The sequence below is a fragment of the Zerene cesonia genome, chromosome Z, assembly GCF_012273895.1.
Source record: "Zerene cesonia ecotype Mississippi chromosome Z, Zerene_cesonia_1.1, whole genome shotgun sequence".
Taxonomy (NCBI): Eukaryota; Metazoa; Arthropoda; class Insecta; order Lepidoptera; family Pieridae; genus Zerene; species Zerene cesonia.
In genome coordinates this window covers 4,862,257-4,879,502 of record NC_052122.1, presented here as the reverse complement: position 1 = coordinate 4,879,502, position 17,246 = coordinate 4,862,257, and the positions used below count along the sequence as shown (strand labels likewise).

General features: G+C 35.0%; 1 protein-coding gene across 3 annotated transcripts; it reads right to left on the bottom strand.

The window, feature by feature from the left end:
- Positions 1-165: 165 nt before the first annotated feature.
- Positions 166-16,215, bottom strand: LOC119835468 (transcription initiation factor TFIID subunit 4). Of its 3 annotated transcripts, XM_038360296.1 has the most exons (11): positions 15,397-16,215; positions 13,326-13,490; positions 11,243-11,398; positions 10,357-10,566; positions 9,421-9,576; positions 7,428-7,547; positions 4,770-5,116; positions 4,389-4,584; positions 3,865-4,038; positions 3,130-3,285; positions 166-2,804 (listed from the first exon to the last, which is right to left on the bottom strand). In XM_038360296.1, exons 1-11 carry the CDS (start codon positions 16,213-16,215, stop codon positions 2,676-2,678), a joined length of 2,628 nt encoding a protein of 875 aa, XP_038216224.1. In that variant the 3' UTR covers positions 166-2,675. The 3 variants fall into 3 exon arrangements, with proteins under 3 accessions (XP_038216224.1, XP_038216225.1, XP_038216227.1); XM_038360297.1 differs by lacking the exon at positions 7,428-7,547; XM_038360299.1 differs by lacking the exon at positions 13,326-13,490.
- Between the last annotated feature and the right edge of the window lie 1,031 nt (positions 16,216-17,246).

Below are 17,246 nucleotides of genomic sequence, written 5' to 3'. Positions count from 1 at the left end.
ATAAACTTTGATATTTTGAATGTAACTTGTTTAAAAGGATAAGATCTTCAGGATAATTTAAAATTAATTAGGTTATCTACAGATAAAAAGTAGAAATAGTTGTTAGCTATTTTTTATATAAACCCTTTTATATAAATTGCTTTATCATTTAAATAAAACGAACCGTAAAAAATCTACACAACTTTATTCAATATCTACAGACAGACAAAATCATTAACAAATGGAATCATAATATGTACCTAAAGCCTTAAACAGTTATATAGAACATATAAAAAATTACAGATTGGATAATAGCTTTACTTATTATTTATATCTTAGCAATATGAAATATTTTCATAAAAAAGCACTATATGAACTGAGTCAAAAATATATCTCGTCGAAATCACTATTACAAATAATGGCGCAGTTTACTCGCTATTCCCCTTAAGGGAGGACAAATGTGCGAAGAGTGTTTCGCGTCAACACTCATATTTGATGTTTCGTGGAATACAAGGGTCGAGCAACGCGCCGAACAGCGAAGACGAATATGTAAATACGCCATGAAATTGTTAACACTGTTTGACAGCAATCTCGCGCATTAGATTATAGTCTGGCGATTTTTACAATCTTACCGCGACATACAATCTTAAACAACATTAAGATTATAAACATTCACATTAATATTAATAATTAATATTTGTCAAATTACATAATAATTTAAAAAATCTTAACCATCTCAAATTGTCAAAACTAAGTTCAAATGGGACCACATGGTAGGGAGCAGCCTTAAATATAAAAAGATGTAAGAGTGAAGGTAACAAACAGGACAAACATAAAATACAGTCGAATTGATAAGCTTCTCCTTTTTCGAAGTCGGTTGAAAATGTGATGGTTTAAGATTCGGACAGAAAATTATCGCTATTATTTTGATGCAATATTTGATATATGAAATATTTTTAAAATTTCTAATTATCTATTAATTTAACTATCGTTACATTTATAAACAGATCGTGATAGTTAAACTACTTATAACCTAAAAAAGGCTGAACAGATACCGGCCTCAACCACAAATACCGCTTTTGGCCTCTCGTTTTCATGCATACATTTTGTATGGACACGCATGTCGTTCCCTACAAATCACGTTACGTCCCTTAGTCCCCGCTTAGATTATTTTTAGTCTCTGTTGAAATTCTTAAAAGCTACAAACACTACGACAATCCGGGCGGAACCGGGACGAGCGGCTAGTATTACATAAAATAATTCCTAGATACAGATATACGCATATTAGTTCACTTTTTCTTTTTAATTTTACATATTAATTGCAGAGTAAGTAATATTCTTGATTATGTAAATATTATTTTAGAAATTTCGTTATACATTTTAATAAACATAGTAAATTGTTTAAATATTGTAAATTACTGTAATATTTTCTACGATATACAAACACTTGGAAAAGTAGACCAGTGAAGGACTGCTCATGCAATGTCCTTTTCCGTCTGAGCTGTGAGAATATAATACTGCTTATATCTAGTTGTGACCATGCGAAGAAAATGTGGATATATAGGACATTCCGTAGTGGCATTCGTATTACATAATTAGCTTATAAACCTCTATGCCGTTACAATATTCATTTGTTTTTTTGCACATGCTATAGACACCTTTAAAATTATTATTTTTTAACGAAAAAAAAAAATATAAAAATCTAACGACATCATAGCCTTGTAGACACCTTGTGTCATCTAATATAAAATTCTCGTGTCACAGTTTTCGTTGCCATACTCCTCCGAAACGGCTTGACCGATTTTGATGAAATTTTTTGTGCTTATCCGGTATCTATGAGAATCGGCCAACATCTATTTTTCATACCCCTAAATGATAAGAGTAAGGCAGAACAGCGTTTGCCGGGTGCAGCTAGTTATTTCTATAAAGAAACATTTGAGTCAACACACAGAGGTGCACAGGAGTGCGGTGTAATTAGCGTATCCGGAATTAGCAGTGTCAATGTATGATGACATATGATAATTTATGATATGATGACATCAGTTTTTGTTTGATGAACACTTGATGTTTGATTGTGTTGATACGAACCTAGTAGATACTATTTGGTAAGTGGTCAAAATAAAAACAAAGACAGGCGCGTGTGGAATTAAGTAAAACGTATTGGCCCTACATTTGTTTTAGAAATGGTGTCTATTAAGCTATGATGTAAGTGACAAAAACACAATTATAGTTACGTTCCACATAAAATATAATTTAATATTTATACAATTTTTACATTTAGTGCCGATTGTTTCATGCAGACAATCTCATCAATAGAGAATAAGTCATATCATATCAAGTTACATTTAAATTAATAAAAAATAAAATAAAGCTATTCAATAATCTTAACGTTAAAAACAATATTTATTTGCATTTTTATACATACTGAATAATATTTTTACAAACGAATACGAGATTAATATTAAGAACAACATAAAAAAAAATATTACTAAAATCAAAATTTACATATTTACACAGTTCCGAGTCATCAAACAATCTCTTCCACACAGAACTGGATTGTACAGGCCATTTCAAACAAATCAACACCAATTCCAGTATATTGAGATGCTTGCATAGCGAAGTTGAAATTATTGAATAAAAAGGTTATATACATATCCAGATTGGTATTTACAAACATATATTTATTAACAAATGATTTATTTAAGATAGCTCCTAAACAGGATGGTGGAGTGTGCAGTGTCTTTCTCTTGTTCCAGAAGGAAGATCATGTCACGAAGGTTGATGCGCTTTAGCCGCGTGCGCAGCGCGAGCTGACTGCGACCGGGCTAAATGTACGAAAATACATTTTAGTTAATGTTGTTGTGGTAAATAGTTATAATATACAACTAAATTGATTGTATACAGGTCTCCTATATAATTACAATTTAGTTAAGTAAATCAAATACTTTCCCTATGTTATTCATTGTTTTCTATATTATAATTGTTATTCACAAATCGGAATCTTATACGAAAAAAATAATGACGAAAATTCAATGTGTCCTAAACCTATTTAGAAAGGTTGAAAATTGTAAATTTAAATATAGTATAGTAATTGTAAGTTCAAGTTATTGTTAGGGGATTTTACTACATTAACAGATTCTAGACACTCACATAGCCGGTGACGCTGCCACCTCCAGAGACGGTATTGTCGGAGGCACCCTGGCCGTCGATCCTCGCCTTCTTCCTCGGCCCGATGGCTTGCAGAGCCGTCAGGTTGGCCTCACGCTGCCTCAGCTCCTCGAGTTCAGCACGCTGCATCTCCTTGGCCTGTTGGTAGATTACGTTAAGCATTTTGCGATGAAAAATATACATATCGGACAACAGTTAAAGTTAACGTGACTTTTTACAGCAGGAAAATGCAACAACTGACACCCAATGTACAAAAGTTAATAGAAAAAACGATAAAATCTATGTATGTATTTCATATATAATGAAATTAAAAATTGTATGATGTTGTACGTTGCTATTTTTAGGAGTCATGACTCCCACCCCACAGGAGGTTAGAACTGGAAAATAAGCCGTTCTAAGTTTGTAGCTGGCCTGCAGGTCTACCGCCGAGAGGATCGCGGACGAATCCAACCCGTGTTATACGCCACGGGTACAAAAGTACAAGTGGCCCCTTCACTTATGCGGCTCGACGGAACACAGTGGGGTATTAGCAATCTTGCATAGATACCCATGCAAGATTTCTCCACAAAAAAAAGGCACGACTGCGACCATCGTCGGAACAATCTCCGCCGTAGTACCAACAGCCCAAGCTCCTCGGCACCTTAACCTTCAGCTTCATCCGGGTCCACACCGATGCCATCTAAAGTAGTATAAATCACCCCAAAACTGCCACCGCACCTTAGCCTTCAGCTTCGCCTGCTCCGGGTCCTCGTTCTTGGAGCGCGACTTGGCCGCGCGCAGCAGTATCTCGCGCTCCGAGTCCTCGCGCCGCTTCCTGTCCACGCGGTCCAGCTCCTCGAGGAATTTGAGCTGGCCCTTCACATCCTGCGTCACTTCGTAGCGGGAGTCCGTCTAGAATAGGAGTTCAGAAGTGAGAATATTGTACGTTAAGATCTTCTGATTTTTACATGAATCATAAGGGCTTGATTTATTTGTTTAATTGTATCAACCCAAAAAGTTTTAGTAATGAATTGCTTTTTAATATGAATGATGAACCACTTCGAATCAAAAGGCTACTTCATACTATTGCAAATATAAAAATTGGTATACAAAACTACGAGACAGAATAGGATAACCTAAACGTAAATACAAACTAATATGAAAACAGGGCTAACCCAATATAATTCATTCAAAAACTGACTCCGAACAATGTTTTTTACAATATTTACACCATCTTCCACAATCACTCTTTTCGTGTATACCTTGATGAGCAGATCGCTTCTATGCTGAGCGATCACCGCCAACTTCTCCACTGTGCTCTTGAGTCTCTCGTGCACCGCGTGGCTGATGAGCCCGGCCAACTCAGGGTTGGGCTCATCCAGCCCGTGCTTGCTGGCGATCGCCTTGACGCGACTCTGCATCAGACCCATGGGCACCAGGTATTCGTCCTTGCAGGACCTGGAAATGGGCATGGGTGAAATAACCTGGACAAAATGAATAGGGGTAAAATCATATCAATCATGTTCTAATAAATTGTTCTGAGATATTTTAGAGTCATAATGGAAATTAATAGATACACACGAGTACCACAGGTTGTAGCGTAATTATTTTTTCAACCGTGTAAGATAATAAAGTTATGTTACCTGATCTGTGTCCCAATCAACTCCGTAGAGCCGAGGATCCTCTGCGTCTCCTCAGCCAAGTTGACACCGCCCATAGCGGCTACGTCATTGATGTCATCGTCACCCGTCATCTTGTCGTCACCAAACGGCTGAGTGAACTGTAACGTCGACTTCTTCTCTTTGTCCTTCAGTACCGACTTCCCAGTGAGGACGGTGGACAGCGCTGCAGAGGGCCCGCCCGGCCTCGTGAAATTGGCTTTACTGTTCACTGTCATTGTCTTGCCGACCTTAGTTACATTGATCTTCGTGTGCAGTGGGATATTTTGCAACACAGCTATCGAGCTACCCGGTTTAGTTGCTGGCTTCGGCTGCAAGAATAACGAAGGATTAAACTGCTGAAATGCATGTGTTACATCCGACAGTACGAAAGTATTTATTTCATCAATATTTTTACGACATTGAACGATAATAGAGACAACTACATCTGGTACAAGAAGCAAACATCAACCATTGAAAGATTTATTTTAAACGACAGCTGTAAAACAATGTTGCCAGGAGCTAAATATTTGAACGTGTAAGTTGATCATGCAAACACTTAAAAGCTGTTTAAATTAGATAGTACTAAAGAATTACAGAAAGTTATTACCGATAAAAAAAAAACACCTGATAAGGTAATAATATTTAATTAACAGAGGTGTATAATTATATATTTTGTTCATTGTCTGGTACATCTATGTAGGCTTATCAAAATGCACAAATTAAGAAAAATTACCCTATTTGCTCTTTTTTATTTGTTTATGGCATTTATGAATACACTTTTTTTCAAAAAATTGCTGCATAAATGATCGGTTGGATATAAAATACTAAACAAATTTGATGATAACACTAGATTGTATTGTATTTTCATTTAAAAATACCTATGCGTATCCCAAAACGAATACACAGAGTAATACATGGATAAATTATTATAAATCAGCTTTTCCTTGGCGTCTACTACAGAATTTATTAAAATTTTTTAGGGCTTTAGAGGCGTTTTACTTGTCAAATATTTATTATAGCAAAAACCTTTTTAGAACCTCCATTTTATTTTTAAATACTAATCTAATGACACGCCATTTAATGACATATTCGTGAATTTATTTTTATACCTCCCGGTTACGTCTTTTGGTTACCACTGTCTACCACCCTAGAAAATTTTATTAACACACGTGAAAACCTCTGGGCAGACCGCAGACGTTTTCACTAAGTGATTGGCGGATATCCCATCAAACAGAAAAAATACCAACAATAGTTTTGGAGTCTATGACACATGAATAATGCATAACAATCACTGATTTTATATAAAAATACTAAAATATAATGTACAGAATTGGTCTACTTACTATCTCATTATATATAGATAAGTAAATTACAAGAAAGTACATTTTAAAATCATCATGGTTTTTTAAGTGTGTAATTTTTATTACTATCTAGTCTAGTATTCGGATGATAAGTAAGCTTGTGTACAGGCAATAAAACAAACGGAATAACAGACAAAAGCACATGTGACATGCATGGTGTATTCTCGAAGTAAGCAACAAAAACTGACCATGATGGCTGTTTACATTGAGAATTTCATACCAGTCGGCTTATATTCATATCCTTCCACTTACAAGATACAACATTTATTACATCGCGACTATCAAAATACAACATTTAATATCACTATTCCCTTAACCGTATCAATAAAAACATGTCTTACAATGATAGAAATAAAAATGAAAAATTATTGAAAATTTTTTCAGTGCGTGATCGAGAAAGCAACAGATTAAGAACTGAAACGATAAAAAATTCATTCCCAAATAACATACTAAATTACCCGATAAAATCTATCTACTTACTAAACTTTAAAAAGCTGAACTAAAAAACATCTGAGCCAATAAACTTTAACATGGACTTGACGATATCTCATAACATTGATGTGTTACCCTCGTACGCTTCGATAGTTTACATTCAATATATTTTGTTCGTGGTAATATTTCTTCCAATGTTTAAATTCGGTTGAATTTTATTCCGATTTCGATATATTTTTCCTTTCACTGACTAGGTCAACTCACAATTCAAGATTCGATTTCTTACTATAATTTTCTTTCGCTCTGATCTTATATTCATGAAACGAAAAGTGAACTCTTTAAATAAAATAGTGTATGTAGCATCATAGCATCATGAAGTGAATATTAATAATGTTTGAATCTATTATAAAATGTTTATAGAGACATTCGCAGTGCAAAATTTTAATAAATATTATTAATAACGCTATACTCTTAATAAACTTATTTGTGACACAGTTTGCTATAGGTATTGTTTATTACAACAGACAATGAAAACATTTATTACGTCCGGTCTTTACAAACACCATTAACAACTCAATTGGCCGAAAAAAATCGAAACATTTACATTAATCTAAGACAACTCCTATCGTCCATTATGTGTATACCATTAATTCAAAACTATATCGACAAATATACACACAACAAAATTACTTATACCCGTTGACACGCAATGTTAAGCTTCGATTCACTCATCCACTAAAACATTTCTATACGTTTTCCGTTATTGTTTTAACGCATAAACCGCATAAATCGTTCATAGTAGATCCCGAGGTGACTGTTCGTAACGCACGAGGGTACGCAAACCAACCTGCGTCAGCGGCTGTACGGGCACTAGGTTTAGTTTCGGCGACGGCGGCCCCGCCAGGCACATCGCGGGCGGGGGCTGGAGCGTCGTGAGTGTGGGGGTACCACCCTCTTCGTCGTCAAGCTGCCACAACGGCACGTGTTATATATGCATATAGTATATATGTGGATGTGGAGGCTTATTTTAACCAGCGACAGATTTTGCTAACCTTACCGATGCCATGAATTTTTTTCTACAATTCCTTACAAGACCTAAGAAATTGATACTGTTGTGGCGGCATCGTTTTATATATTTATACGTACATGATGCACCAATTGTACTTATATCCGTGGACAGATTGGATTTTTGCTGACCTTACCGATGTCTCATCTGTCTAATTTTTGTATAATTCGCTAAAATACCTACTTGAATAAAAAATTATGTATCGGTAGTAGGTATCGTCGCACACCAATCCTGGTGGCTTGTTTTTGAGAGCAGATGCCATGAAATTTTTCTATAATTCTTGATATAGACAAAAGGCATAGGGTAGATACATAAACTGCTGAAGCGGTAAAATCTATAAGCGCAGAACACACCATCCTAGAGTCGTATTTTGTATAGTTTCCTTTATGCAAAAAATTCCATAAAAATGTTATTTTTATGACAAATGAGGTGGTGGGTCGCCTGATAAGTAAGCGACCACGACTATAGATTTTGATGAGGTTTGCACATACAATGGCCGCTTTAAAGGGGTAAGTGATAAGGATGGGCTTGACGACGGGAACATAGAAATGGAACGGGACTCGGTAGCATGCGCATGCCATCATCACGTTATAAACACATATCTTCTGTGCGAGTGTGGAACCTTCGCGTCCCTGATTTCGCTCCATTCAAGCCAAACCATGATCGTTTCCTATATTAACACATTAAAATAACAAATACATATATTTCTTTATCATGATTATACAGATTTTATACGGTTTTCGAACCTCTATTAACCAATTTATGTGAATTATTTTTTCATTCATACCCATGAATTCATACCCACTTGCTACCTAGTACCTAATGGCTTTGATCTCATTGTGCTGCGTTTGCCGGGGCAGCTAGTATTCATATAAATATACCATGTACATGAGTACACGCAGGTATAAAACTTCAAAAACTGTTACAAAATTACACATAAAACTTTGCAGAAGATCGACATTTTAAAACTTTAATGAGGTGCAGTACCCGCCTCGCCTCTAATCCTATAATAACAATGCAAATTATAAATATCTAATAAAAATCTTGTGTATGTGTCTAAGTTTCTAAGATCACGATGCATATACGCCTATAAACTATTGCCTTCTCTAATAACATTAGTATTAAGACGAGCAGGGACAGTGTCGTCGGAAGCCTTTTACGCGTTCTGTTTATCTGACAAGTTTATCGTCTCGACTTTTTTACTTAGGGAAAGGATATAACACGCGTTTTAACTATTATATTATTGTAAATAAGACATTTTTAAAGGACTTAAGAAAATAATAGAGAATTTCAGAATTTTAGTTTATTATTCTTCAATTAGGTATAGAATTATAGTTTTGTCAGTTTAGTTTAGCCCACTACAAAAACACCTTACAAAACTCCAACATCCCATTCTCATTGAGCAAGCTTTATCTATTTATTTACAGTACAACGACTGTAATATATTATAGTGCTGTAAAACAAGCACCCTTAAATCCGTTCCACACGAAACTGCGAACTTGCCAACCCGTTTACGTAATTTACTCAATTAAAAAATTCAGTAATAATTTATTTGTGTATCATCAATTCGACAGTTTATCCCAGCTACCCGTTTTCTCCCACCAAGATTTCCGCTTATCAATGTTAAATATTGTATGCGATTTATGGTGAAACCGGCCCGCAGTCGTGTATCGATGAGGCTTGCGCATAACGGTTGCAAGCATGACTCAAGCCCGCGGTTCCGTGTGGACCCACCATCCAAGCTGCAAGCGGACACACACGCTAACACACTCACCATTTGCATGTTGGTGGTGGCCACCACCGGCTGGGGCTGCGCCGGCGACGCTGGCGGCGGTATCGACGAGAACGCGATGTGCGGGGACGGAGGGTTGATCCCCTCTATCACTAACTCCTTGGTGCACATTGATTGGCGCAACAGAGGCAGACTTTTCTGTGAAACATATGTACCTTTGTATTTGTAGTCCCTTCTGTGGATTATACAATTGATACATACTAGAGACTAGAACAATATTCGAACGTGTTCTATCGATCCGATGCACGGATTGCGATGAAACACACATTTAGACATTTCTGCATAGGACTACGAAAGCTGTTAATGAATGGGCGTAGCCAAGGCAGTAAGTTCCGGAAGTAAAAAACCTGAACCTTAAACGTTTTGGAATCAGCCTTAAATATATATAAGAAAACGGCTCACTGCGGTCATCCTCATGTTACCTAAAGAATTCGTTGAAAATCTAAATACATTTAAATACGTTCTAAGCAGATCTATATTAAGTTTTCAAAATTAATGATTAAGAGGGCACTTGAAACGAATAAAACACTATTGCGATATACTGATCAAAACGATATAAGGTATTAATTGCTTGTAAAATATCTCGAATGGACTTAGTCCAATCAAGCGTGTGAATCGTTTAATTGATTAGAGCACTATCGCCGTCATCCGGTGAAAAATTAAATGTAAAGACGCTAGACAATAAACGAAGGTAATGAATTTGTATCATAGAAATCGGAAATTTGTATCAGAATTCAACGTTAACTTGAGTAAATAATATAAGGGTTTGTGAAAATGTTCATATATATTTGATATTTTTATTTATACAAAAGTTACATCGTTCATAAGAAAAAGCTTGAAATATAACAAACATTTTAGCGCTAAAATTTCCGGTCACCATTTTAATGATATCTGAAATTATTCATCATTCCTACATACCTTCAAGAACCCAATAAGACACGGCTGAGGACTCGCGTTCAACAGCCTTTCCAGCCTATCGCAGAACTCCTCCGGTTCCACCTGAGCATCGATCAGCTCCTGGATCAGGTTCCTCACGTTCCTCTCCACCGATTTCGGCTCCTTGCTGGACAGATCCAGTAAGTTAGCCAGGAAGTTCCGGCACTTCTCCTTCGTGTTGTCTAGTGGTTTCTGGAGAAGGGACATCATCATATAAATGTGGGTAAGAATAGACAAGTGGACTAAACTATACTGTAGTTTGAAAGCTTCTAGATATATTCGTTCAGTGCGATAGAAAGGGCAATATGGTATAATAATCTTTAACGTTCATGAATAGATCCAGAAAATTAAGATTTAAAAGAGAGGTAAACAAATAGAGATGATATAAAATCTTCAAGATATACGTGAATTTTCAAGAAAAAGGAACTGTTTAGCGATGATTATGAAACTGCGTCGTTCCTTTTGCTTGTGCCTAACAGTTGAGAAAAACATACGAAAGTGAAATTATTGCACGAGATAAGCTCTCAGAATATCTATCCCATAACAATGGCTTCCGTGATCTATTGCCCTTTTAAATATTTATGCAATACACAATGTTCCTCAGTTTTCATTTATCTTTATGGAATATATACAAGCGATTGTATGCGTCGTGACTCCCGCATAATTGTGGTTGATACTTGCACAAAACCAAGAATTCCTGCGCAATTCCAAACAGAGATTGGAAAACATCGAAAAAAAATTCTCATTACAATTACAATAAATTATATACAGCTCATTAAGTAAACTTGTTTTCACATAACAAACACGCCATATGGAACAAAAAACATATAATCCACAATAATTATATAAACAGAATATAAAAATTTACCTGTGTAGTAACGAGGGGCGGCTGTGGCACAGGCGCAGACGCTTGAACAGTCGAAACTGACGATACAGCCACCGGCGTTGCCACTGGACCCGATGGCATCTGCCCTATCTGAGTCGGCACAGCGACGCTTGTGGACACCGTCACGACACCCGGATGCTAACCGAAACATATACAAAAATCAATTTTTCCACGCATGATATCGAAAACAAAACACACGATTCAAGAATTAAACGAAAAATCAAACCCCAAACATGTAAACTGTATTGCGAGCCAAATTACTTTTAACTACTTTCGTCAATTACATCCTGCTCCACTAATGGATACTGATATGCATCGTACGCCGAATCGTGCAAAATCGATAGAGGGTTGGAAGTGGTTATAAATAACATTTGTGTGTATTACGCGTCCCGGACTATGGGTATGTCCACAATCAACAGGTACACTGTACTTTACATCAACTTCGTTACTAAGGACAATTTTATGGGAGAAAGTATATAAGATGAGCCACAATTTAGATATTTACTTGAACAAATGCAGCAAAACAATTGTAAAAAACTGAAACGAGACGCTAAATTGTTATGCACTTTACACGAGCGCACTTCATCTTCAACTAATGTCAAATGCAGCCCGATCCTTGACCGATCTATCGCGTTGCCATTAGCAACTGTCTCGTGGAAAGATAACGAAAGGTACATACATACATCTTAGCTATAGCTACACTAGCGTCACATGAACTTGAACTCTTTTAGCTTTGGAATTAGAAAAGAAATGAAATACACTGACGCGTGCATGTAAACCTATAGGGGTTGAAGCGAAGTACTCGTATTTTTTGATAACTGGACGTATTGTCTGATGTCTGGTGCTAAATATTATATCCCAGATGGAAAAAGTCTCGGTTTAACTAGAAAGAGAAGGCTGTTTTCACCTACATTTCGCTTCACAAACATCGATATTTAAACATGAAGCAATGCTCTTCCAAATCGTAATTAAAATGCTTATATAGAAATGCATAACATAACGAAACATGAAAAAAACATGAGAACTCGAGGTCAATATGAAAATAAAAACTATTATTTTTTCAATTTTTTACAGAAAATGTTAGCGGCGTTCGCGTTTCAAATTCTACACTGGGACCAAATGACAATAATTTACTATCAATCACAAAAAGAATCGCAGAAAACTCACAGAGTAAGTAATCTCACGAGCATTAAAACCAAAAAAAAAAATAGTCAAATTAAGAACATCCTTTGTGTTTAAGAACGGCGGTTTAAATACATTTCATACTTGCTGCTCACCCCAGGTCTGGCCGAGTGCGGGTAGGCTTTATCATGTTTCCCAAATTTATTTATGATTTATTATCCAAGCAACAACAAACAAAGTCCTGGATATCCGTTCAGTCATTCTCGAGTTATAAGTGATGTATTAACACTTCTTTCTTTCGATTTTATCATTGGTCATTATATTCCAAGCATACGATAACAGATAATCAAAGAGGAAACATATTCAATAGAAATAAATACTAACATTAGTATTATAATATGACCCTAAACATTTTTCATGCGTTGTGGTTGAGATATATATATATTGGGCACAAAGTTTTTATTGTGTAGAATTACTCTGAATACAAAATATTTAAAAGCAAAGCCAAGGGATCATTACTTTTAAGAAATAAATGTAGGTATACTAAATACAAATTGATTGTTTACTATTAAGCTAGATAAAGGAATAGCAATCGGCACATAAGATTAATATATTAATTTAAATCAATGGGTAACTTAAAATACGCCCAATGGCAAGATAATATAATACTTATAATAAAAACAAACACAATCTATAATGTAAAACCATGTTACCCATTAGTTCTAGGAATCATTTGCATGCTCGACATTGTTGCCAAATCAAGCTAATGGAAAAGTTAATAGTTATTACAAAATGATATTAAGTTCCTGTCTTACCTGGTTAATAGAATACCTTACATGCACCACCACCATAACATGCATGACAAAATTGAAATTGGACAAGTTTGGGTGTCTTAAGGAGAGGGACTTGTGTCCAATTTCCGGTCCCCATTGGACCTACTTACTGCCGGCACAGTCGACAGCCGGAGGGTCTGTGGCTGGGGCGCCGTTAGTGTGTTGGCGGCGGGCGCCGGACCGACCCGCAACAGCTGGTATTGACCATTCTCTGTCTTTAACAACAAATGACCCTGCTGCCCCTGTTGAAGACTTTGGAGTGTTTGCAGCGTTATCTAAAAATGAACGCTCGTTTCAATTTCGATTTTGTGACTATATGCAATTTATGGTTTCAGAAACCGAGCAAATGATTAAGCGGGTCATTTGTTAGATACACATCAAAGGATATGGTAATGAACGATGACTGTGAAATGCATGTGACAGTTAACACTGACTTTATCTACAGTTTGGATAAGCACCAGAGATGACAAAACTTAGAAGGTGACAACTGTAATATTTAAAATGAATGTACATAGTGTGCATGAGTAAATATGAGATTGAAATATTCTTTAATTGCTACAGTTCCATCATCTCAAGTACATATAGAGGTGAAGCTGCCATGACATGTAAGTGTTGCCAGATATGAGCCAATAGTTGTATAAAATGTAACTCAGCAGATGTAAGTTTAATTAAGCATGGACACACATCTGACAGCCCTGCAACATCAATTGTTAGAGCAATTAATAATATGAATACCTAGTACATATAACAGGATATTTACACAAGTGAGTATTTATCGAGTGTATCTTTTTACTTAACATGTTGAGGAAAACATAAATAAAATTTACAAGGATCTACGATTGGCATTTTTATAAATGAAACAAAAAAATATAATTATTGCCCTCAAATCTGGAAAAAGAAGTTACATATCCAAAAGTTATTGGCATACTTGTCCAGGTTTGTGAAAAGTGTGTATGTAATGTGTTTCATATTATTACACTTGGCCTCACTTTTCATTCCATGGCTTATTATTTTTTATAGTGAAGAAATAAAACATGTATAAGATTAAATTACTTGGTTGCAGTATTCCATCTATACTTTTCTATGTATATAGCCAATTGAAAATTAATATTGATGTCTGATTCTACTGAAACCCAAATACCACCAGAATATTATAACAAAAAACTGAAACACTAATTTATTTAATTTAAATGATAGAAGAATGGATATGCCAATATGATTCTGATAATAATTCTTGCTTTGTGTCTTATGTATTCTTCAAAGGTGATAAAATAATCAACAAAGTAGCTATGGAAATATTTTACTTTACCGATTATGTATCAATTGAACATCAATTTTTATTTATATACATTACTTAATAGTTTAAATTAACATTTTCAGGTATATTTAGTGTACACTTTCTGTCTCTAGTTTGTTTAAATTTATCAAAATCAACTGGTACAAAATAATTTTAGGTTGTGGTGTTATTTATGAAACGCTAACCTTAAAAGAAGAAAATTTATGTTATTTAAAAGACAATACAGTAAACTTCCATTTATCGACAACATGTTTATAAAAAAATTACTTTATTGAAAATATTTTTTTGAATTATTGATTCAAAACTATATTATGTAAAATGAAATAATATTTGACTAGTGTAATATAGATAACTTTTATATTTTAATAATCTATACCAATAGCATACAACAGATACATGTTTGATGATCACATATTGCTATACTAACATAATTAAAACTATTTCATGTGTGAAACTAGATGACTTTGGTTTATCCAAAATTTTCATTATACTAAAGGGTTGTATCCATATCAGTTCAGATAAACAGGAGTTTACTATAATGTGTAAACATGAATAAGAATTGAGAAAGTTCTTAATATTTGCAATCATGTTAATCTATATAGGCCCTATGTAAGATGATGAAACCAGACATGCAGTAATTTGCACTGGTTTGGCATTAGAATTAGTTTTCAATCACCGAAAGATATTTTAAGCTTATGACATATTTGATATCAACATTATATATACTTTTGAATAAAAAAAAGCCAATTTGTTGTAATATGTTAAAACTTGAGATATTACTTAAAAAACATACATGTATTTACATAGTGTCATTACAAATATTTTCACAAAAGCTGTTTATTAAAGACTTGGTGAAGATTGAACTATAATTATAAAAGACTTACACCAGGTACTGCTGCTCTTGCACCAACCACTTGCGGGGTTCCAATAACAACTCTAGGCGATACTGTGGCAACCGATTTCTGCGCTGCTACAGCAGGCGCCCCAGGCCGCGTGTTGAGTATTTGAACATTAGGAATGATAGCAGGTTGTGCTGTCCCCATATTCTGAGTAGTAACAACCACATTTTGTGTTCCTGGCTTATTTATGGTCATAACATTTGGAATAGAATTTGGCATGCTAGAATTTACAGTCATGGGCACAGTCATCATTCCAGTCTGCATGTTGACTTGACCAGTCGTGGTACCTTGTTTTATAACTAATGGAGGTTGCATTGTTATTGTTTTGGTTACTGATTGAGGGATACTTCCGCCTTGAACACTGTGTATTACCTGCGCTTGAGACGCAGGAAAACTTACTGTGCCGTTGGCTATAGAATGGGCAATTGTACGACTGTCTATTTGGTTTTGATTATATTCAGAACTGAGAGAATCCGCATTGCTGGATAACATTTGATTCAGATTTCTTTGTGTTGAAAACGTGGTTGGCGCATTGAATGACGCACTTGGAACAGATGATTGAAAGTTAGCACCATCTATTTCACCATCACTGCGGTCCTTGTTATATATTTTATGTCCAATAATAGAACTTGGACAAGAAGTGTTATTATTATTAGTTGGGATAACATTTACAATATTGTTCTGTGACGATACCGACGGTACGGACGTCACCAGTTGATTTTCAAGTGTACCAACAATCGCGTTTACTGCGTTCTCGTCAACGTCTGTGGACAGTGCTTGCTCTAAGAACTCGGCTGACGCCATTTTATAAAAATCGACAGATATGATAAACAGTGCTGCCAGTTTTTGAATCGGCATATTTAAAAAATCGACAAAACTATGTAATGATAATAGCCGATTTAATACAATTAATCAATTATTTATATAAACCAAAGCTATATAATAAATGACACTCGTAAATTAACCAAATGTTGGAGTTCTTATATTTTATTTGACAACACAGAGTCGAAGTTCTCATATATGTGGGCTTTTCATTATAGATACACCTTGTAGATATCTAATATATATAATAGAGTGCCCAAAGGAGATATAACATTCTCAATAATATTTTACACTGTATTTATTGCTTCATTTTCGCATTTTTTTTTATTAATTTCTAGTGTTAAAATTTCCATAAAGATTTGTCCTGAGTTTAGGGATTCAATCTTTTATTGAAATCAAAAGATTGGACCGCCTGTTTACTTCTCACGTAAATTAGAATTCTAAATTTTTATGAACGTTATAAATAATAATACAAATTCAAAGAGTTGTATAATGCTACGGGTAAATAAATTATTTATCTAAGAATAAAAGCACTTTTAATACTTATTCGTATAGCACTTGGTTTATTACGTAATAGGGAACTTGTATCTATTATTTTGTAACTGATTATAGTTTACAACGAGGGAAATCAAACTGGTCGACAACTAATTATAAGAATAAAATAGGGATATGTGAACTCAAATAAATCAGATAGTTAAATAGGGTAATATATTATTACTTTATTTTCTTAATTGGAATTTGTTCAAAGTCGGTCTGTCTTTATCCTCCGTATACAACAGTAAAAAATTCACATTTGTGTACATGTAGCTGTCGTGGTATATAATATTACATAGCCTAATCACTCAGAGATTTCATGTCAGCAGTTCCTCAGATAAACGCGATTAAACTACACCTGCACCTTTCACAGACCTAATTTTTTTTTTGTTGATTTTGACAATAGTCAGACTCTGTTTTATTAGTCTATGGTTGGGACTGAATGTTCAGTTGTGACAATCGTGATTGGAATTGTCAAT